The following is a 23,672-nucleotide window of genomic DNA, read 5'->3' as shown; positions in this document are numbered from 1 at the left end:
AAGCCCCAAAATTGGCTTAAAATGGGAAAATTTTCCTAAAATTGGGGAATTTTGACCCAAAATTGAAGGGTTTGGAAGGGTTCATCCAGCAGGGGGCGCTAAAGAGCGGGAATTTGGGATTTCTGGGAGTTTTGGGGGGATCCTGAAAAAAAATCCCATCAAAAAAGTCCCAGAATCACCCAAAATTGTCTCAAAATTGGCTTAAAATGGGGATTTTTCCCTAAAATTGGGGGGTTTTGACCCAAAATTGGGGGATTTTGACCCAAAAATGAGGAGTTTGGAGGGGTTTATCCAGCAGGGGGCAGCAGAGGGCAGGAATTTGGGATTTCTGGGAATTTTTGGGGAGATCCTGAAAAAATTCCCATCAAAAAAGCCCCAAATTGAGCCAAAATTGGCTTAAAATGGGGGGTTTTTCCTAAAATTGGGGGCTTTTGACCCAAAATGGAGGGGTTTGGAGGGGTTCAACCAGCAGGGGGTGCTAAAGAGCGGGAATTTGGGATTTCTGGGAGTTTTGGGGTGATCCTGAAAAAATTCCCATCAAAAAAGTCCCAGAATCACCCAAAATTGTCTCAAAATTGGCTTAAAATGGGGATTTTTCCCTAAAATTGGGGGGTTTTGACCCAAAATTGGGGGATTTTGACCCAAAAATGAGGAGTTTGGAGGGGTTCATCCAGCAGGGGGCAGCAAAAGGCAGGAATTTGGGATTCCTGGGAATTTTGGGCTCATCCCAAAAAAAATTTGGCTTGGAAAAGTCCCAAAAAAGCCCCAAAATTGGCTTAAAATGGGAAAATTTTCCTAAAATTGGGGAATTTTGACCCAAAATTGAAGGGTTTGGAAGGGTTCATCCAGCAGGGGGCGCTAAAGAGCGGGAATTTGGGATTTCTGGGAGCTTTGGGGTGATCCTGAAAAAAATTCCCATCAAAAAAGTCCCAGAATCACCCAAAATTGTCTCAAAATTGGCTTAAAATGGGGATTTTTCCCTAAAATTGCGGGGTTTTGACCCAAAATTGGGGGATTTTGACCCAAAAATGAGGAGTTTGGAGGGGTTCATCCAGCAGGGGGCAGCAAAGGGCAGGAATTTGGGATTTCTGGGAATTTTTGGGGGGATCCTGAAAAAATTCCCATCAAAAAAGCCCCAAATTGACCCAAAATTGGCTTAAAATGGGAAATTTTGACCCAAAATTGGGGGATTTTGACCCAAAAATGAGGAGTTTGGAGGGGTTCATCCAGCAGGGGGCAGCAAAGGGCAGGAATTTGGGATTTCTGGGAATTTTTGGGGGGATCCTGAAAAAATTCCCATCAAAAAAGCCCCAAATTGACCCAAAATTGGCTTAAAATGGGAAATTTTGACCCAAAATTGGGGGATTTTGACCCAAAAATGAGGAGTTTGGAGGGGTTCATCCAGCAGGGGGCAGCAAAGGGCAGGAATTTGGGATTCCTGGGAATTTTGGGCTCATCCCCAAAAAAATTTGGCTTGGAAAAGTCCCAAAAAAGCCCCAAAATTGGCTTAAAATGGGAAAAATTTCCTAAAATTGGGGAATTTTGACCCAAAATCTTGCAGGTTTTGGGGCGTTCCGGGTGGAATTTTTCAGGAATTTTTTCGGGAATTTTGAGAATTTTGGGATCCCTGAGATTTTGGGAAGCTCCTGAAAAATTTGGGATCCCAAAATCGCCCAAAAACCCCCAAAAACGGCGTCAGGAGGAGCCATTTTGAGGCAATTTTGGGGAATTTTACCCAATTTTGGTCAAATTTTGGCCGTTTTAGGTCGGATTTTTTGGGGAATTCCGGGATTTTCAGGAATTTTGGGAATTTTGGGATCCCTGAGATGTTGGGAACCTCCTGAAAAATTTGGGATCCCAAATGAGGTCAAAACCCCCAAAAACAGCATTGGGAGGAGCCGTTTTGAGGCAATTTTGGGGAATTTTGCCCAATTTTGGTCAAATTTTGGCTGATTTTGGTCGGATTTTTGGGGGAATTCTGGGAATTTCGGGAATTTTGGAAATTCCGGAATCCCTGAAATTTTGGGAACATCCCAAAGAATCCTGGGATCCCAAATGAGGTCAAAATCCCCAAAAAGAGATAGGGAGGAGCCATTTTGAGGCAATTTTGGGGGATTTTACCCAATTTTGGTCAAATTTTGGCCATTTTTGGTCAGATTTCTTCGGGAATTCCGGGAATTTCGGGAATTTTGGGAATTTTGGGATCCCTGAGGTTGTGGGAACATTCCAGAAAATCCTGGGATCCCAAATGAGATCCAACCCCCCAAAAACAGCATCAGGAGGAGCCGTTTTGAGGCAATTTGGGGGGATTTTGGTCAAATTTTGGCCGTTTTTGGTCGGATTTTTCCGGGAATTTGGGAATTTTGGGAATTCCAGAATCCCTGAAATTGTGGGAACCTCCCAAAGAATCCTGGGATCCCAAATGAGGTCAAACCCCCCAAAAACGGCGTCAGGAGGAGCCATTTTGAGGCAATTTCGGGGAATTTTACCCAATTTTGGTCAAATTTTGGCCATTTTTGGTCAGATTTCTTCGGGAATTCTGGGAATTTCGGGAATTTTGGGAATTTTGGGATCCCTGAGGTTGTGGGAACATTCCAGAAAATCCTGGGATCCCAAATGAGGTCAAACCCCCCAAAAACGGCGTCAGGAGGAGCCATTTTGAGGCAATTTTGGGGGATTTTACCCAATTTTGGTCAAATTTTGGCCGTTTTAGGTCGGATTTTTTCAGGAATTTGGGAAATTTGGGAATTCCGGAATCCCAGAGATTTTGGGAACCTCCCAAAGAATCCTGGGATCCCAAATGAGATCAAAACCCCCAAAACGGCGTCAGGAGGAGCCTTTTTGGGGAATTTTACCCAATTTTGGTCAAATTTTGGCCGTTTTAGGTCGGATTTTTTGGGGAATTCCGGGATTTTCAGGAATTTGGGGAATTTTGGGATCCCTGAGATTGTGGGAACATTCCAGAAAATCCTGGGATCCCAAATGAGGTCGAAACCCCAAAAAATGGAGGTGGGAGGAGCCATTTTGAGTAAATTTTGGGGAATTTTACCCAATTTTGGTCAAATTTTGGCCGATTTTGGTCGGATTTTTTCGGGAATTCCGGGTATTTCGGGAATTTTGGGATCCCTGAGATGTTGGGAACCTCCTGAAAAATTTGGGATCCCAAATGAGGTCAAAACCCCCAAAAACAGCATTGGGAGGAGCCGTTTTGAGGCAATTTTGGGGAATTTTGCCCAATTTTGGTCAAATTTTGGCTGATTTTGGTCGGATTTTTGGGGGAATTCTGGGAATTTCGGGAATTTTGGAAATTCCGGAATCCCTGAAATTTTGGGAACATCCCAAAGAATCCTGGGATCCCAAATGAGGTCAAAATCCCCAAAAAGAGATAGGGAGGAGCCATTTTGAGGCAATTTTGGGGGATTTTACCCAATTTTGGTCAAATTTTGGCCGATTTTGGTTGCATTTTTTGGGGAATTCCGGGATTTTCAGGAATTTTGGGAATTTTGGGATCCCTGAGGTTGTGGGAACATTCCAGAAAATCCTGGGATCCCAAATGAGGTCGAAACCCCAAAAAATGGAGGTGGGAGGAGCCGTTTTGAGTAAATTTTGGGGAATTTTACCCCATTTTGGTCAAATTTTGGCCATTTTTGGTCAGATTTCTTCCGGAATTCCGGGAATTTCGGGAATTTTGGGAATTTTGGGATCCCTGAGGTTGTGGGAACATTCCAGAAAATCCTGGGATCCCAAATGAGATCCAACCCCCCAAAAACAGCATCGGGAGGAGCCATTTTGAGGCAATTTGGGGGGATTTTGGTCAAATTTTGGCCGTTTTTGGTCGGATTTTTCCGGGAATTTGGGAATTTTGGGAATTCCAGAATCCCTGAAATTGTGGGAACCTCCCAAAGAATCCTGGGATCCCAAATGAGATCAAACCCCCCAAAAACAGCATCGGGAGGAGCCGTTTTGAGGCAATTTCGGGGAATTTTACCCGATTTTGGTCAAATTTTGGCCGTTTTCGCTCGGATTTTTGGGGGAATTCCGGGAATTTGGGGAATTTGGGGAATTTGGGGAATTCCGGCCGCTCCCCGCAGTTCGAGCCGGGCGTGCTGGAGGCCTCCCTGTTCATCCTGGACCGCCGGGGGATGCCCCACAGCGCCCGCGGCGACCCCGTCATGGTGGCGCGCGTCGTCTCGGCCATGGTGCGGATTTGGGGCCAATTCCCGGGGTTTTGGGCAAATTCCGGGCGGTTCGGGTGTCTGGGGAGGTTCTGGGGGGAAATCCCGGGATTTTGGGGCTGAATTCCCGGGATTTATGGGGGGGTTTGGGGGGGGAATTCCTGGAATTTTGGGCTGAATTCCCGGGATTTTGGGGGTAAATTCCTGGGATTTTGGGGGACCTTTGGGCTGAATTCCCCGGATTTGGGGTGAATTCCAGGGATTTTGGGGTATTTTGGGGCTGAATTCCCGGGATTTTGGGGAACTTTGGGCTGAATTCCCGGGATTTGGGGATGAATTCCGGGGATTTTGGGCTGAATTCCCGGGATTTTGGGGGATTTTGGGGGAGAATTCCTGGGATTTTGGGGGATTTGGGGGGAAAATCCCGGGATTTGGGGCTGAATTCCTGGGAATTTTGGGGGATTTTGGGGTGAATTCCAGGGATTTTGGGCTGAATTCCCGGTATTTTGGGGAACTTTGGGCTGAATTCCCGGGATTTGGGGCTGAATTCCGGGGATTTTGGGCTGAATTCTTGGGATTTTGGGGGGATTTGGGGAAGTTTTGGGGTAAAATCCTGGAATTTTGGACTGAATTCCCCGGATTTGGGGCGAATTCCAGGGATTTTGGGGCATTTTGGGGGAGAATTCCTGGGATTTGGGGCTGAATTCCCGGGATTTTTGTTGGAATTCTTGGGAATTTGGGGAATTTTGGGGCGAATTCCCAGGATTTGAGGGGATTTGGGATAAAATCTGGGGATTTCTGGAGGAATTCTCAGGGATTTGGGGGGATTTTGGGCTGAATTCCCGGGATTTTGGGGGGATTTTTGGGGAAATTCCCGGGATTTGGGGGTGATTTCCTGGGATTTGGGGGGAATTCCTGGGATTTGGGGGATTTCGGGTTGAATTCCCCGGATTTGGGCTGAATTTCCAGGGATTTTGGGGAATTTTGGGCTGAATTCCTGGGATTTGGGGGGATTTTGGGCTGAATTCCCAGGATTTTGGGGCGAATTCCTGGGATTTTGGGGCGTCTGGGGAGGTTCTGGGGGGAAATGCGGGGATTTGGGGCTGAATTCCCGGGATTTTGGGGGATTTTGGGGGGGAATTCCTGGAATTTTGGGCTGAAATCCCGAGATTTTGGGGGGATTTGGGGAGGTTTTGGAGGAAAATCCCGGGATTTGGGGCTGAATTCCCGGGATTTGGGGCTGAATTCCTGGGATTGGGGGGGGCGGGGGTTTGGGCTGAATTCTTGGGATTTGGGGGGGATTTGGGGTAAAATCCTTGAATTTTGGGCTGAATTCCCGGGATTTGGGGTGAATTCCCGGGATTTTGGGGGGATTTCGGGCAGAATTCTTGGGATCTTGGGGGATTTTGGGGGAGAATTCCTGGAATTTTGGGGCTTTTGGGGAGGTTCTGGGGGGAAATGCCGGGGGTTGGGGCTGAATTCCCGGGATTTTTGTTGGAATTCCCGGGATTTTGGGGGGATTTTGGGCTGAATTCCCGGGATTTTGGTACAGAATTCCCAGGATTTCCCCCCAGGGGGCGCCATTCCCTCCAACACCAAATTCTCCCAAAATCCCCCCAAATCCCCCCACCCCCCCCCCCCCGAATTCCACTCAAATTCAACCCAAAATCCCCCAAAATCCCCCCAAAATCTCCCCAAAACCCTTCAACCCCCCCAAATTCCACTCAAATTCAACCGAAAATCCCCCCAGTTTTCCCCAAAATCCCCCCAAATCCCCCAAAATCCCCCAAAATCTCCCGAATTCCACTCAAATTCAACCCAAAATCCCCTCAAAATTTCCCAAATTTTCCCAAAATCCCCCCAAATCCCCCCAAAATCCCCCGAATTCCACCCAAAATCCCCCCAAACCCCCCCCAACTCCCCCCAAATTCCACTCAAATTCAACCCAAAATCCCCCCAATTTTCCCCCAAAATCCCCTAAAACCCCCCCAAATCCCCCCAAATCCCCCCAAAATCCCCCAAATCTCCCAGAATCCCCCGAATTCCACCCAAAATCCCCCCAAATCCCCCCAAATCCCCCCAAAATCCCCCCAAACCCCCCCAAATTCCCTCAAAATTCCCCCTAAAATCCCCCCAATTTTCCCCAAATCCCCCCAATTTTCCCTAAAATCCCCCCAAATCCCCCCAAAACCTCCCCAAATCCCCCCGAATTCCACTCAAATTCCCCCTAAATCCCCCCAAAATTCCCCAAATCCCCTAAAATCCCCCGAAATCCTCCCGAATTCCACTCAAATTCAACCCAAAATCCCCTCCAAAATTCTCCAAATCCCCCCAAAATCCCTTCAAAAACCCCCGAAAATCTCCCAAAATTCCCCCAAAATTTCCCAAATTTTTCCAAAATCCCCCCAAATCCCCCCAAAACCCCCCCAAATCCCCCCGAATTCCACTCAAATCCCCCAAAATCCACCCAAAATCTCCCGAATTCCACTCAAATTCAACCCAAAATTCCCCAAAATCCCCCCCAAAATCCCCAAAAACCCCCCAAAATTCCCCCAAATCCCCCCAAATCTCCCGAATTCCACTCAAATTGAACCCGAAATCCCCCCAAAATTCCCCAAATCCCCCCAATTTTCCCAAAATCCTCCCAAAATCCCCCCAAAATCCCCTAAAATCCCCCGAAATCCTCCCGAATTCCACTCAAATTCAACCCAAAATCCCCCAAAATCGCCCCCAAATCCCCCCAAATCCCCCCAAAAGCCCCCCAATCCCCCCCAAATTCCCTCAAAATTCAACCCAAAATCCCCCCAATTTTCCCAAAATCCCCCCAGTTTTCCCTAAAATCCCCCCAAATACCCCCAAAATCCCCCCAAAATCCCCCCAAAACCCCCCCAAATCCCCCCGAATTCCACTCAAATTCCCCCTAAATCCCCCCAAAATTCCCCAAATCCCCTAAAATCCCCCGAAATCCTCCCGAATTCCACTCAAATTCAACCCAAAATCCCCTCCAAAATTCTCCAAATCCCCCCAAAATCCCTTCAAAAACCCCCGAAAATCTCCCAAAATTCCCCCAAAATTTCCCAAATTTTTCCCAAACCCCCCCAAATCCCCCCGAATTCCACTCAAATTCAACCCAAAATCCCCCCAATTTTCCCCAAATCCCCCAAAATCCCCCCAGAATCCTCCAAATTCCCCCAAATCCCTTCAAAAATCCCCCAACCCCCCCCCAAATCCCTCGGAATTCCACTCAAATTCCTCCTAAAATCCCCCCAATTTTCCCCAAATGCCCCCAATTTTTCCCAAATCCCCCAAAATTCCCCAAAATCCCCCCCAATCCCCCCTAAAACCCCCCCAAATCCCCCCAAATTCCACTCAAATTCAACCCAAAATCCCTCCAATTTTCCCCAAAATCCCCCCAAAATCCTCCAAATCCCCCAAAATCTCCCGAATTCCACTCAAATTCAACCCAAATCCCCCCAAAATCCCCCCAAATCTCCCAGAATCCCCCGAATTCCACCCAAAATCCCCCCAAATCCCCCCCAACTCCCCCCGAATTCCACTCAAATTCCCCCTAAATCCCCCCAAAATTCCCCAAATCCCCTAAAATCCCCCGAAATCCTCCCGAATTCCACTCAAATTCAACCCCAAATCCCCCCAAATCGCCCCCAAATCCCCCCAAAATCCCCCCAACCCCCCCCGAATTCCACTCAAATTCCCCCTAAAATCCCCCCAATTTTCCCCAAATCCCCCCAATTTTCCCCAAAATCCCCCCCAAAACCCCCCCCAGGTGAACTCCCTGGACGACAGCGGGGTCCTGGTGGGCAACTGGACGGGCGAGTACGGGGCGGGCACGAACCCCTCGGCCTGGGCCGGCTCCGTGGGGATCCTGCGCAGCTTCCTGAGCTCCGGAGCGCCCGTGCGCTACGGGCAGTGCTGGGTGTTCGCCGGCGTCGTCACCACTGGTGCGCACTGGTTTATACTGGGAGGGACTGGGAGGGGAGAACTGGGGAAAGAACGGCGAAAGAACGGGGGGAAACGGTGGAGAAACGGGGGGAAACGGGGGAGAAATGGAGGAGAAAGGGTTAAAAATGGGGGATTGGGGAATTGGGAGGGAGTGGGAGGGGACTGGGAGGGACTGGGAGGGGACTGGGAGGGACTGGTTTATACTGGGAGGGACTGGGAGGGAAAAAATGGAGGGAAAATGGGGGAAAAAACGAGTGAAAAATGGAGGAGAAAGGGTTAAAAAATGGGGATTGGGAGGGACTGGGAGGGACTGGGAGGGACTGGTTTGTACTGGGAGGGAACTGGGAGGGACTGGTTTATACTGGGAGGGACTGGGAGGGAAAAAATGGGAAAAATCGGGTGAGAAATGGAGGAGAAAGGGTTAAAAATGGGGGACTGGGACAAACTGGGAGGGACTGGGAGGCACTGGGAGGGGATTGGTTTGCACTGGTTTGGGACTGGTTTGGGACTGGTTTGTACTGGGAGAGCACTGGGAGTCACTGGTTTTGGACTGGTTTGACACTGGGAGGGGACTGGGAGCGGATTTGGGGTCACTGGTTCGCACTGGTTCGCACTGGTTTGGGACTGGTTTATACTGGTTTGCACTGGTTCGCACTGGTTCGCACTGGTTTGCACTGGTTCGCACTGGTTCGCACTGGTTTGCACTGGTTTGGGACTGGTTTGCACTGCTTCGCACTGGTTCGCACTGGTTCGCACTGGTTCGCACTGGTTTGGGACTGGTTCGCACTGGTTCGCACTGGTTCGCACTGGTTCGCACTGGTTTGCACTGGTTTGCACTGGTTCGCACTGGTTTGGGACGGGCGCGCCCGTGCGCTACGGGCAGTGCTGGGTGTGCGCCGGCGTGGTCACCACTGGTGCGCACTGGTTTATACTGGGAGGGACTGGGAGGGGAGAACTGGGGAAAGAACGGCGAAAGAACGGGGGGAAACGGTGGAGAAACGGGGGAGAAATGGAGGAGAAAGGGTTAAAAATGGGGGTTTGGGGAACTGGGAGGGACTGGGAGGGGACTGGGAGGGAACTGGTTTATACTGGGAGGGACTGGGAGGGAAAAAATGGGGGGGAAATGGGGGAAAAAACGAGTGAAAAATGGAGGAGAAAGGGTTAAAAAATGGGGATTGGGAGGGACTGGGAGGGACTGGTTTGTACTGGGAGGGAACTGGGAGGGAGTGGTTTATACTGGGAGGGACTGGGAGGGAAAAAATGGGGAAAAACGGGAAAAATTGGGTGAGAAATGGAGGAGAAAGGGTTAAAAATGGGGGACTGGGACAAACTGGGAGGGACTGGGAGGCACTGGGAGGGGATTGGTTTGTACTGGTTTGGGACTGGTTTGGGACTGGTTTGTACTGGGAGAGCACTGGGAGTCACTGGTTTTGGACTGGTTTGCACTGGGAGGGACTGGGAGGGGGTTTGGGGTCACTGGTTCGCACTGGTTCGCACTGGTTTGCACTGGTTTGCACTGGTTCGCACTGGTTCGCACTGGTTTGGGACGGGCGCGCCCGTGCGCTACGGGCAGTGCTGGGTGTTCGCCGGCGTGGTCACCACTGGTGCGCACTGGTTTATACTGGGAGGGACTGGGAGGGGAGAACTGGGGAAAGAACGGCGAAAGAACGGGGGGAAACGGTGGAGAAACGGGGGAGAAATGGAGGAGAAAGGGTTAAAAATGGGGGTTTGTGGGAACTGGGAGGGGACTGGGAGGGGACTGGGAGGGAACTGGGACAAACTGGGACAAACTGGGACAAACTGGGAGGGAAAAAATGGGGGGGAAATGGGGGAAAAAACGAGTGAAAAATGGAGGAGAAAGGGTTAAAAATGGGGATTGGGAGGGACTGGGAGGGACTGGGAGGGACTGGGAGGGACTGGTTTGTACTGGGAGGGAACTGGGAGGGACTGGTTTATACTGGGAGGGACTGGGAGGGAAAAAATGGGGAAAAAACGGGAAAAATCGGGTGAGAAATGAGTGAGAAATGGAGGAGAAAGGGTTAAAAACGGGGACTGGGAGGGACTGGGAGGGACTGGGAGGGACTGGGAGGGAACTGGGAGGGACTGGGAGGGGACTGGGAGGGACTGGGAGTCACTGGTTTGGACTGGGAGGGGTTTGGAGGGAGTTTGGGTCCCTAAAAGGGTCAAAAATGGGGAAAAATCGGTGCTAAAGGGTTTTGGTACTGGTTTGTACTGGTTTGTACTGGTTTGGGACTGGTTTGATGCTGGTTTGATACTGGTTTGTACTGGGAGAGCACTGGGAGTCACTGGTTTTGGACTGGTTTGCACTGGGAGGGACTGGGAGGGGGTTTGGGGTCACTGGTTTGCACTGGTTTGTACTGGTTTGCACTGGTTTGGGACTGGAAGGGTACTGGGAGTCACTGGGAGTGACTGGTTTATACTGGGAGGGCACTGGGTGTGACTGGGAGGGAACTGGTTTGGACTGGTTTGGCACTGGGAGTCACTGGGAGTCGCTTGGAGTGGTTTATACTGGTTTATACTGGTTTAAACTGGTTTCTATTGGTTTAAACTGCCTTAAACTGGTTTGTACTGGTTTGTGCTGGTTCGTACTGGTCTGTACTGGTTTACACTGGTTCATACTGGTAGGAACTGGGTGGAACTGGGACATAACTCCACTCCTTACTGGTTTTTACTGGGTTTAACTGGTTTATACTGGTTTAAACTGCCCTAAACCAGTTGTAACTGGTTTGTACTGGTTTATACTGGGTTATACTGGTTTGTACTGGTTGATACTGGTAGGAACTGGGTTGAACTGGGTGGAACTGGGACATAACTGCACTCCTTACTGGTTTATATTGGGTTTAACTGGTTTATACTGGTTTAAACCACCTTAAACTGGTTCATGCTGGTTTGTACTGGTTTATACTGGTTTATACTGGGTTAAACTGGCTGGAACTGGGACATCACTCCACTCCTTACTGGTTTACAATGGGTTAAACTGGTTTATACTGGTTTAAACTGCCTTAAAGTGGTTTGAACTGGTTCATACTGGTTCATACTGGTTTGTACTGGTTTATACTGGGTTAAACTGGGTTAAACTGGCTGGAACTGGGACATCACTCCACTCCTTACTGGTTTATACTGGTTTGTACTGGTTTTAATGGGTTAAACTGTTTTAAACTGGTTTAAACCCCCTTAAACTGGTTTATACTGGTTTGTACTGGTTCATACTGGTTTCTACTGGTCCGTACTGGTTTATACTGGTAGGAACTGGGTGGGACTGGGCCATAACTCCACTCCTTACTGGTTTTTACTGCCTTAAACTGGTTTCTATTGTTTTAAACTGGTTTAAACTGGTTTAAACTGGTTTAAACCGCCTTAAAGTGGTTTCTACTGGTTTCTACTGGTTTATACCGGTTTATACTGGTTTATACTGGTTTATACTGGTTTCTACCGCTTTCTACTGGTTTCTACTGGTAGGAACTGGGTTGAACTGGCTGGAACTGGGCCATAACTCCACTCCTTACTGGTTTATACTGGGTTAAACTGGTTTCTACAGGTTTAAACCGCCTTAAACTGGTTCTTACCGGTTTCTACTGGTTCATACTGGTTTATACTGGTTTCTACTGGGTTGAACTGAGTGGAACTGGGCCATAAGTCCACTCCTTACTGGTTTTTACTGGTTTCTACTGGTTTAAACTGCCTTAAACTGGTTCATACTGATTCATACTGGTTTATACTGGGTTAAACTGGTTTCTACTGGTTTAAACTGCCTTAAACCGGTTCATACTGATTCATACTGGTTTATACTGGTTTGTACTGTTTGTACTGGTTTGTACTGGTTTCTACTGGGTTAAACTGGCTGGAACTGGGCCATAACTCCACTCCTTACTGGTTTATACTGGGTTAAACTGGTTTAAACCACCTTAAACTGGTTCTTACCGTTTTGTACTGGTTTATACTGGTTCGTACTGGTTTCTACTGGTTTCTACTGGGAGGAACTGGGTTGAACTGGCTGGAACTGTGCCATAACTCCACTCCTTACTGGTTTTCACTGGGTTAAACTGGTTTCTGCTGGTTTAAACTGGTTTAAACCGCCTTAAACCGGTTCATACTGGTTCGTACTGGTTCGTACTGGTTCATACTGGTTTGTACTGGTCAGTGCTGCGCTGCCTGGGGCTGCCCACCCGCACGGTGACCAATTACAACTCGGCGCACGACACGGACGCGTCGCTGACCACCGACATCTACCTGGACGAGGGCATGCGGCCCCTGGAGCGCCTCAACACCGACTCCGTCTGGTACTGGGAGCACTGGTTTATACTGGGAGGGACTGGGAGGGGACTGGGAGGGACTGGGAGGGGATTGGGAGGAAGTGGGGGGGAGTTAAAGGGTTAAAAATGGGGGGGAAGGGGAGAAAAGGGTTAAAAAGGGGGATTTGGGGTTACTGGTTTGTACTGGGAGGGACTGGGAGGGACTGGGAGGGGAGTGGGGGGAGGGGATTTGGGGTTACTGGTTTATACTGGGAGGGAACTGGGACGAACTGGGAGGGGGCTGGGAGGGACTGGAAGGGACTGGGATGAACTGGGAGGGACTGGGATGGACTGGGAGGGGATTGGGAGGGGATTGGGAGGGGATTTGGGGTTACTGGTTTATACTGGGAGGGAACTGGGAGGAACTGGGAGGGATTGGGAGGGACTGGGAGGGGATTGGGAGGGGATTGGGAGGGGATTTGGGGTTACTGGTTTATACTGGGAGGGAACTGGGAGGGATTGGGAGGGAACTGGGAGGGGATTGGGAGGGACTGGGAGGGAACTGGGAGGGGGTTTAGGGTTACTGGTTTGGACTGGGAGGGATTGGGATGGACTGGGAGGGACTGGGAGGGGATTGGGAGGGGATTTGGGGTTACTGGTTTATACTGGGAGGGAACTGGGATGGACTGGGAGGGACTGGGAGGGAACTGGGAGGGAACTGGGAGGAACTGGGAGGGGACTGGTTTGCACTGGGAGGGACTGGGAGGGGACTGGGAGGGGATTTGGGGTTACTGGGAGTCACTGGTTTGGGGTTTTTCCCTTACTGGTTTGTACTGGTTTGGGGTCTGGGGCGACTGGGACGAACTGGGATGAACTGGGAGGGGACTGGGAGGGGATTTGGGGTTACTGGTTTATACTGGGATGAACTGGGATGAACTGGGAGGGACTGGGAGGGGATTGGGAGGGACTGGGAGGGACTGGGAGGGGATTTGGGGTTACTGGTTTATACTGGGAGGGACTGGGAAGGAGGTAAAGGGTTAAAAATGTGCCTAAAAGGGTTAAAAAAAGGGATTTGGAGTTACTGGTTTGTACTGGTTTGTACTGGTTTGATACTGGGGACATACTGGTTTATACTGGTTTATACTGGGAGGGACTGGGAGGGCCGAAAATGGGGGGAAAGGTGTCTTTTTCACACTGGTTTATACTGGTTTGACTCATAGCGCTCCATACTGGTTCATACTGGTTCATACTGGTCTATACTGGGAGGGCACTGACAGCCCCTAAAATCACCCCGGACCTCATTTTCCATACTGGTTTATACTGGTTTGCCTCATACTGGTTTATACCGCTCCATACTGGTCCGTACTGGTTTATACTGGTCCGTACTGGTTTATACTGGTTTATACTGGTTTGTACTGGTTTCCCAGGAACTTCCACGTGTGGAACGACTGCTGGATGAAGCGGCCGGACCTCCCCGACGGCTACGACGGGTGGCAGGTGGTGGACGCCACCCCCCAGGAGACCAGCAGCGGTACTGGTTTATACTGGTTTATACTGGTTTGGGCTGGTTTGGACTGGTTTGGGCTGGTTTATACTGGTTTGGACTTGTTTGGACTGGTTTGGACTGGGAGGGAGGCCTGAGGGAGTGACTGGAGGGGGTGAGGAGGTGGTGGTGGCTTCATACTGGTTTATACTGGTTTATACTGGTTTGGGCTGGTCCACAGTGGTTTATACTGGTCCACACCGGTCCATACTGGTTTATACTGGTTTATCCTCTTCCATACCAGTCCAGACTGGTTTATACCAGTGTATACTGGTTTATATCGGTTTATATCAGTTTATACTGGTTTATACCGGTTTATACTGGTCCATACTGGTCCATACTGGTTTATACTGAACCGTACCAGTTTATACTGGTTTATACTGATCCGTACTGGTCCATACTGGTGCATACTGGTCCATACCGGTCCATACTGGTCCATACTGGTTTATACTGGTTTATACTGAACCATAGTGGTCCATAGTGGTCCATACTGGTCCATACTGGTTTATACTGGTTTGTACTGGTTTATACTCAACCATACTGGTTTATACCGGTCCATACTGGTCCATACCAGTCTATGCTGGTCCATACTGGTTTATAGTGGCTTATACTGGTTTGTACTGAACCATACTGGTGCATCTGGTCCATAGTGGTCCATAGTGGTCCATAGTGGTCCATACTGGTCCATACTGGTTTATACTGAACCATACTGGTCCATACTGGTCCATACTGGTTTATACTGGTTTATACTGGTTTATACTGAACCATACTGGTTTATACCGGTCCATACCAGTCCATACCATTCCATACCAGTCCATACTGGTCCATACTGGTTTATAGTGGTTTATACTGGTTTATACTGAACCATACTGGTCCATACTGGTCCATACTGGTTCATACTGGTTTATACTGGTCCATACCGGTCCATAGTGGTTTATACTGGTTTATACTGAACCCTACTGGTCCATACTGGTCCATACTGGTTTATACTGGTTTATACTGGTTTATACTGAACCATACTGGTTTATACCGGTCCATACCAGTCCATACCATTCCATACCAGTCCATACTGGTCCATACTGGTTTATAGTGGCTTATACTGGTTTATACTGAACCATACTGGTCCATACTGGTCCATACTGGTTTATACTGGTTTATACTGAACCATACTGGTGCATACTGGTCCATACTGGTTTATACTGCTTTATACTGAACCATACTTGTGCATACTGGTTTGTACTGGTTTATACTGCTTTATACTGGTTTATACTGAACCATAGTGGTCCATACCGGTCCATACTGGTCCATACCAGTCCATACCGGTCCATACTGGTTTATAGTGGCTTATACTGGTTTATACTGAACCACAGTGGTCCGTACTGGTCCATACTGGTCCATACTGATGCATACTGGTTTATACTGGTTTGTACTGAACCATACTGGTGCATCTGGTCCATACTGGTTTATACTGGTTTATACTGGTTTATACTGGTTTATACTGGTTTATACTGGTTTATACTGGTTTATATTGAACCACAGTGGTCCATAGTGGTCCATACCGGTCCATACTGGTTTATAGTGGTTTATACCAGTTTATACTGAACCATAGTGGTCCATACCGGTCCATACTGGTTTATACTGATTTATACTGGTTTATACCGGTCCATACTGGTCCATACCGGTCTATACTGGTCCATACTGGTCCATACTGGTTTATACTGGCTTATAATGCTTTATAATGGTCTGTACTGATCCATACTGGTCCATACTGGTCCATACTGGTTTATACTGAACCATAGTGGTCCGTATTGGTCCATACTGGTTTATACTGGTTTATACTGGTCCATACTGGCCTCTCCCCCTCCCCTCAGGGCTGTTCTGCTGCGGGCCCTGCTCGGTGACGGCCGTCAAGAACGGCCACGTCTTCCTCAAGTACGACACGCCCTTCGTCTTCGCCGAGGTGGGCGTGGCCTCCGCATGCAAACGAGGGCGGGCGGGGCTATGCAAATGAGCGAGGGGCGTGTCCCCAGCCATGCTAATGAGGGGGCGTGGCCGCGCAGGTGAACAGCGACAAGGTGTACTGGCAGCGGCAGGCGCACGGCGGCTTCGCCGTGGTGCACGTGGAGGAGGGCGCCATCGGCCGCAGCATCAGCACCCTGGCGGCCGGAGCGGCCGGGAGAGTGGACATCACCCACCTGTACAAGCACCCTGAGGGTGAGGCACCCAGGGGGAGCGATGGGTGATCAATGGGTGATCGATGGGTGGGGGATCAATGGGTGGGTGATCAATCAATGGGGGATCAATGGATGGGGGATCAATCAATGGGGGATCAATGGATGGGGGATCAATCAATGGGGGATCAATCAATGGGGGATCAATCAATGGGGGATCAATACGCTGGCGGCCGGAGCGGCCGGGAGAGTGGACATCACCCACCTGTACAAGCACCCTGAGGGTGAGGCACCCAGGGGGAGCAATGGGTGATCAATGGGTGATCAATGGGTGGGGGATCAATAGGTGGGTGATCAATCAATGGGGGATCAATCAATGGGGGATCAGTCAATGGGGGATCAATACGCTGGCGGCCGGAGCGGCCGGGAGAGTGGACATCACCCACCTGTACAAGCACCCTGAGGGTGAGGCACCCGGGGGGAGCGATGGGTGATCAATGGGTGATTAATGGATGGGTGATCAATAGGTGATGGGTGGGGGAGCGATGTGGGAGCAATGGGGGATCAATTAGTGACTGATGGGTGATGGATGGGTGACCAGTGGGTGACCAGTGGGGCATCGATGGGTGATCGATCGGTGATCAATGGGGGATCGATGGGGGAGCAATGGGGGATCAATGTGGGATCACTGGGGGATTAATCAATGGGGGATCAATGGGTGATCAATGGGGGAGCAATGGGGGATCAATGGTGGCAGATAGGTGATCAATAGGTGATAGATGGGTGACCAATAGGTGATAGATGGGTGACCAATGGGTGACAGATGGGTGATCAATGGGGGAGCAATGGGGGAGCAATGGGGGATCAATGGGTGATTAATGGGGGATCAATGGGGGATCAATGGGTGACCAATGGGTAACTGATGGGTGATCAATGGGTGACCAATGGGTGATCAAGGGGTGATCAATCAATGGGGGATCAATGGGGGATCAATGGGGGATCAATGGGTGATGGGTGGGGGAGCGATGGGGGATCCATGGGGGATCAATGGGGGAGCAATGGGGGACAGATGGGTGATCAATGGGTGATCAATGGATGACAGATGGGTAATCAGTGGGGGATCAATGGGTGATCGATAGGTGAGCAATGGGGGAACAATGGGTGATCGATAGGTGACCAATGGGGGATCAATGGGTGACCAATGGGTGACCGATGGGTTACTGATGGGTGATCAGTGGGTGATGGATGGGTGATCACTGGGGGATCAATGGGGGATCAATGGGTGCCAGGTGGGTGATCAATGGCTGATAGATGTGTGACCAATGGGTGACGGATGAGGGATCAGTAGGGAAACAATGGGGGATCAATGGGTGATCGATGGGTGATCAATGGATGATCAATGGGGGATCAGTGGGTGACAGATGATCAATGGGTGACAGATAGATGATCAATGGGGGAGCAATGGGGGATCAATCAATGGGGGATCAATCAATGGGGGATCAGTCAATGGGGGATCAATCAATGGGGGATCAATACGCTGGTGGCCGGAGCGGCCGGGAGAGTGGACATCACCCACCTGTACAAGCACCCCGAGGGTGAGGCACCGGGGGTGACCAGTGGGTGACCGGTGGGTGACCAGTGGGTGACCCATGGGTGATCAATGGGTGATCGATGGGGGAGCGATGGGGGGATTGATGGGTGATCAGTGGGGGAGCAATGGAGGAGCAATGGGGGATCAATAGGTGATCGAGGGGTGATCACTGGGTGACCAATGGGTGACCAATGGATGACCAATGGGTGATCAATGGGTGACCAGTGGGTGACCGGTGGGTGACCCATGGGTGATCAATGGGTGATTGATGGGGGATTGATGGGTGATTAGTGGGGGAGCAATGGAGGAGCAATGGGGGATCAATAGGTAATCAAGGGGTGACCACTGGGTGATCAATGGGTGACCAATGGGTGATCGATGGGTGACCAGTGGGTGACCGACCGATGGGTGACTGATGGGTGATCAATGGGGGAGCAATGGGTGACCAGTGGATGACCAATGTGTGATCAATGGGGGATCAATGGGTGACAGATGGATGATCAATGGGAGATCGATGGGTGATCAATGGGTGACCGATGGGTGATCGATGGGGAATCAGTGGGGGATCAATGGGGGATCGATGGGAAATTGATGGGTGATCAGTGGTCATCAATGGGGGAACAGTGGGTGACCAATGAGTGATCAGTGGGTGATCAATGGGTGATCAGTGGGTGACGGATGGGTGATCGATGGATGATCAATGGGTGATCGATGGGTGACAGATGGGTGATCAATGGGTGATCAATGGATGATCGATGGGTGATTGATGAGTGATCGATGGGTGACCAATGGGTGATCAATGGGTGATCAATGGGGGATCAATGGGTGATCGATGGGTGATCCATGGGTGACCGATGGGTGATCGATGGGTGACCAATGGGTGATCAATGGGTGATCGATGGGTGAACCTATGGGTGATCAATAGGTGATCGATGGGTGATCAATGGGTGATCAATGGGTGATGAATGGGTGATCAATGGGGGACCAATGGGTGATCAATGAGTGATCAATGGGTGATGAATGGGGGATCAATGGGTGATCAATGGGGGATCAATGGGTGATCAATGGGGGATCAATGGGGGATCCATGGGTGATCCATGGGTGACCGATGGGTGATCAATGGGGGATTAATGGGTGACCGATGGGTGATCAATGGGTGATTCGATGGGTGACCAGTGGGTGACCAATGTGTGATCAGTGAGTGACCAGACACTCACGGGAGTGGCCGCAGGGCCGTTGGGCAGTGGCGCTGTTGACCCAACCGTTGGTCAACTCTTGGTGCCTTCACTGCTTGACCAACCCTTGACCAACCCTTGACCTCTTGACCCAACCATTGACCCCTTGCCCACCCCTTGCCCTTTTGACCCAACCCTTGACCCCTTGACACAACCATTGACCTCTTGACCCAACCATTGACCCCTTGACCCAACCCTTGCCCACCCCTTGCCCTTTTGACCCAACCATTGCCCCCTTGACACAACCATTGACCTCTTGACCCAACCCTTGACCCAACCCTTGCCCTCTTGACCCAACCATTGATCCTTTGACCCAACCATTGACCCCTTGACCCAACCATTGACCCCTTGACCCAACCATTGACCCCTTGACCCAACCCTTGACCTCTTGACCCAACCCTTGATGCCTTGACCCAACCATTGACCCCTTGACCCAACCCTTGACCAGCCCTTGATCTCTTGACCCAACCATTGATCCCTTGACCCAACCATTGACCCCTTGACCCAACCCTTGACCCAACCCTTGCCCAACCCTTGCCCAACCCTTGACCCAACCCTTGCCCAACCCTTGCCCAACCCTTGCCCAACCCTTGCCCAACCCTTGCCCAACCCTTGCCCAACCCTTGCCCCAACCCTTGCCCAACCCTTGCCCAACCCTTGCCCAACCCTTGCCCAACCCTTGCCCAACCCTTGCCCCAACCCTTGCCCAACCCTTGCCCAACCCTTGCCCAACCCTTGCCCAACCCTTGCCCTTTTGACCCAAGCCTTGCCCACCCCTTGCCCACCGCTTGCCCCCCGCGCCAGGCTCGGAGGAGGAGCGCCGCGCCGTCTCCACGGCCACCGCCCACGGTTCCCGGCCGCGCAACCGCGCCGCGGCCTCGGCCGGCGAGCTGACGCTGACGGTGGCCGCGGGCCCGGCCGTGGCCGGAGCCGAGCTGGAGCTGCGGGCGCTGGTGCGGAACCAGGGCCTGGAGCCGCGGACGCTGCGGCTGCGCCTGTCGCTCTGCGCCGTGCGCTACACCGGCGTGGCCGGAGCCGCCTTCCGGCAGGAGCAGCACCGCCGGGCCGTGCCGCCGGGCCAGGGTGAGCCACTGGGAGCCACTGGGAGCCACTGGGAGGGCGGAAAAGGGGCGGCGGGGTTACTGGTTTGTACTGGTTTGGGGTTTGGGGTTCTTGGTTTGGGGTTTGGGGTTACTGGTTTGGGGTTTGGGGTTCTTGGTTTGGGGTTTGGGGTTACTGGGAGGGGACTTGGAGGGACTGGGAGGGGTGAAAAGAGGGTTTGGGGTTACTGGTTTGTACTGGTTTGGGGTTTGGGGTTACTGGTTTGTACTGGTTTGGGGTTTGGGGTTACTGGGAGGGGACTTGGAGGGACTGGGAGGGGTGAAAAGAGGGTTTGGGTTACTGGTTTGTACTGGTTTGGGGTTTAGGGTTCTTGGTTTGGGGTTTGGGGTTACTGGTTTGTACTGGTTTGGGGTTTGGGGTTACTGGTTTGTACTGGTTTGGGGTTTGGGGTTCCTGGTTTGGGGTTTGGGGTTACTGGTTTGTACTGGTTTGGGGTTTGGGGTTCTCGGTTTGGGGTTTGGGGTTACTGGGAGTGTACTGGGAGGCACTGGGAGGGGTAAAAAGAGGGTTTGGGGTTACCGGTTTATACTGGTTTGGGGTTACTGGTTTGAGGTTTGGGGTTACTGGGGATGGACTGGGAGGGACTGGGAGGGACTGGGAGGGGTGAAAAGAGGGTTTGGGGTTACCGGTTTATACTGGTTTGGACTTTTTTCTTAACTGGCTTGGGGTTTGTGGTTACTGGGAGGGTCCCCTGAGCCCCGGGGGTGTCCCCTGAGCCCCCCCGGGGGTGTCCCCGGTGTCCCCTGAGCCCCCCTGGGGTGTCCCCAGTGTCCCCTGAGCCCCCCTGGGGTGTCCCCTGAGCCCCCCTGGGGTGTCCCCGGTGTCCCCTGAGCCCCCTGGGGGTGTCCCCGGTGTCCCCTGAGCCCCCCTGGGGTGTCCCCTGCGCCCCGGGGGTGTCCCCGGTGTCCCCTGAGCCCCCTGGGGGTGTCCCCTGTGCCCTGGGGGTGTCCCCGGTGACCCCTGAGCCCCCCCGGGGGTGTCCCCGGTGTCCCCCCCAGAGGAGACGGTGACGATGACCGTGACCTACACCGAGTACCAGCCGCACGTGGGTGACCAGGACGCCCTGAAGCTGACGGTGGCCGGGACTGTCCAGGAGACCGGCCAGGTGCTGGCCAAGGAGCTGCGGGTCCAGCTGCACACGCCAGAGCTGACGCTGACGGTACGGGGTGGGGGAGGGGTCGTCGAAAGCGGGAGGTTCCTCAAATTGTGGGGATTCCTGGAAAAATTCGGGATAATCCCCAAAAATTTGGGGTTATCCCAGTTTGGGGTCGGCGTTGAGGGGGGGGCACTGGGTAGACCTGATGTCCCCAAATCCCCGTTGTGTTTAATGGGTAGACTTGATGGCCGAAAGTTTCTATTGTCGTCAATGGGTAGACCTGGTGTCCCAATGTTTCCGTTCTTTTTAACGGGTAGACCTGGTGTCTTAAATTTTCCCCCCTTTGCATTTGAAGGGTAGACCTGATGTCAGATAAATCCATTGGCTTCAATGGGTAGACCTGGTGTCTTAAAATTTCCAGTTTCTTTAATGGCTGGACCTGATGCCCAAGAATTCCCTTTTACTTCAATGGATAGACCTGATGTCCAAAAATTCCCATTGCCTTCAATGGGTAGACCTGATGACCAAGAATTCCCATTGCCTTCAATGGGTAGACCTGATGACCGTTTTATTATTCTTGGCTTCAATTGGTAGACCTGATGTCTTTAAATCCCCATTGTCTTTAATCGGTAGACCTGTTGTCCAAAACTCATCATTGTCTTTGAGTAGTGTTGCTATTCAAAAATCTCGTCTTTAATGGATAGACCTGATGTCCAAGAGCTTCCACTTACTTTAGTGGGTAGACCTGATAGCCAAGAATTCCTATTGTCTCTAATCGGTAGACCTGATGTCTCTTGGCTTTCCATTGTCTCTAATGGGTAGACCTGATGGCCCTTGGCTTTCCATTGTCTCTAATGGGTAGACCTGATGTCCTCTGGATTTCCATTGCCTTCAATGGGTAGACCTGATGTCTTTTGGCTTCCCATTGTCTCTAATGGGTAGACCTGATGTCCTTTGGATTTCCCATTGTCTCTAATGGGTAGACCTGATGCCCATAATATTTTGGGGCCAAAAAATGCCAATTTTGGCTTTAAACCCCGCCATTTCTGTGCTAAAAATCGCCATTTTTGAGCTAAACCGGCTCATTTTGGGCTAAAAATCCCCACATCTTGAATTTTCCCGATGAACCCGCGAATTTGGAGGTGGAAAGTGTGATTTTTAAGGGCTGAAAGAGGTGGTTTTTGGGGGTTAAACCCGGGGATTTTTTGGGGTGAAACGCGGGGATTTTGGGGGAATTTCGGGCTGAGATTGGGGTTGGTTTTTTTTGGGGTGAAAATGTGGGATTTTGGGTGTCCCGGCAGCTCCTGGGCCCGGCCGTGGTGGGGCAGGAGGTGTCGGTCCAGGTGGTTTTCCAGAACCCCCTTCCCGAGCCTCTGACCGGGGCCTCGCTCAGGATGGAGGGGGCGGGGATCTCCTGCCCCAAACCGGTGTCACTGGGGTGAGACTGGGAGCGACTGGGAGGGACTGGGAGGGGACTGGGAGGGACTGGGAGGGACTGGGAGGGGACTGGGATGGACTGGGAGGGACTGGGAGGGGATTGGGAGGGGATTGGGAAGGGAGTGGGAGGGGACTGGGAGGGACTGGGAGGGACTGGGAGGGGGTTGGGAGGAACTGGGAGGGACTGGGAGGGGACTGGGAGGGACTGGGAGGGGACTGGGATGGACTGGGAGGGACTGGGAGGGGATTGGGAGGGGATTGGGAAGGGAGTGGGAGGGGACTGGGAGGGACTGGGAGGGACTGGGAGGGGGTTGGGAGGAACTGGGAGGGACTGGGAGGGGACTGGGAGGGACTGGGAAGGGAGTGGGAGGGGGTTTAGGGTTACTGGTTTATGCTGGGAGGGACTGGGAGGGGATTTGGGGTTACTGGTTTGGACTGGTTTGGACTGGTTTGGACTGGGACAGACTGGGAGGGACTGGGAGGGACTGGGAAGGGACTGGGAAGGGACTGGGAGGGGATTTAGTGTTACTGGTTCATACTGGGAGGGAACTGGGAGGGAACTGGGACGGATTTCTCCCACGTTGGGTGCCTGTTCGCCCCATCCTGAGCCCATACTGGTTTCTACTGGTTTCTACTGGTGGCAGGTCGGTGGGGGCGGGGCAGACGCTGCGGCTCAGCCAATCAGTGACGCCGCTGCGGGCAGGACAGCGCCGCCTGGTGGCCGCCCTGGAGAGCGCCGCCCTCCCCCCCCTGCACGGGAGCCTCCAGTTCGAGGTGGCCCCGGGCCCAACTGGGAGCACTGGGAGCACTGGGAGCCCCCCCGGCAGGGCCAGGAGGAGGAGGAGGAGGGGGGGAAGGCCCGGCGGGAGCACGGGGGGGTGAACTGGGAGCACTGGGAGGGGAACTGGGAGCACTGGGAGGGCTCGCTGGGCCGATGTGTGGGTCGTGCTGGGAGCGCTGGGAGAGGGAACTGGGAGCGCTGGGAGCCGTTTTGGGTCATACTGGGAGCGCTGGGAGGGGGTTCGGGCTGTGCTGGGAGGACTGGGAGCGCTGGGAGAGGTCACTGGGAGCACTGGGCCCAACTGGGAG

General features: G+C 51.9%; 1 protein-coding gene across 1 annotated transcript in view; it reads left to right on the top strand.

The window, feature by feature from the left end:
• The window catches only part of TGM1 (transglutaminase 1), a gene marked incomplete at both ends in the record, with an annotated part of 39,261 nt that extends 15,796 nt beyond the window's left edge, over positions 1 to 23,465 (top strand). The window contains 10 exons of the mRNA XM_082299513.1: positions 4,092 to 4,199; positions 7,960 to 8,134; positions 12,298 to 12,436; positions 13,816 to 13,919; positions 15,803 to 15,891; positions 15,992 to 16,145; positions 19,733 to 20,011; positions 21,049 to 21,209; positions 22,448 to 22,584; positions 23,228 to 23,465. Coding sequence (XP_082155639.1) covers positions 4,092 to 4,199; positions 7,960 to 8,134; positions 12,298 to 12,436; positions 13,816 to 13,919; positions 15,803 to 15,891; positions 15,992 to 16,145; positions 19,733 to 20,011; positions 21,049 to 21,209; positions 22,448 to 22,584; positions 23,228 to 23,465 — 1,584 coding nt within the window. The remainder of the gene's footprint in view (positions 1 to 4,091; positions 4,200 to 7,959; positions 8,135 to 12,297; positions 12,437 to 13,815; positions 13,920 to 15,802; positions 15,892 to 15,991; positions 16,146 to 19,732; positions 20,012 to 21,048; positions 21,210 to 22,447; positions 22,585 to 23,227) is intronic.
• Positions 23,466 to 23,672: the final 207 nt, after the last annotated feature.

This window comes from Coloeus monedula, assembly GCF_965178545.1.
Source record: "Coloeus monedula genome assembly, chromosome: 32".
NCBI classification, from domain to species: domain Eukaryota; kingdom Metazoa; phylum Chordata; class Aves; order Passeriformes; family Corvidae; genus Coloeus; species Coloeus monedula.
This window is presented reverse-complemented; position numbering and strand designations above follow the sequence as displayed.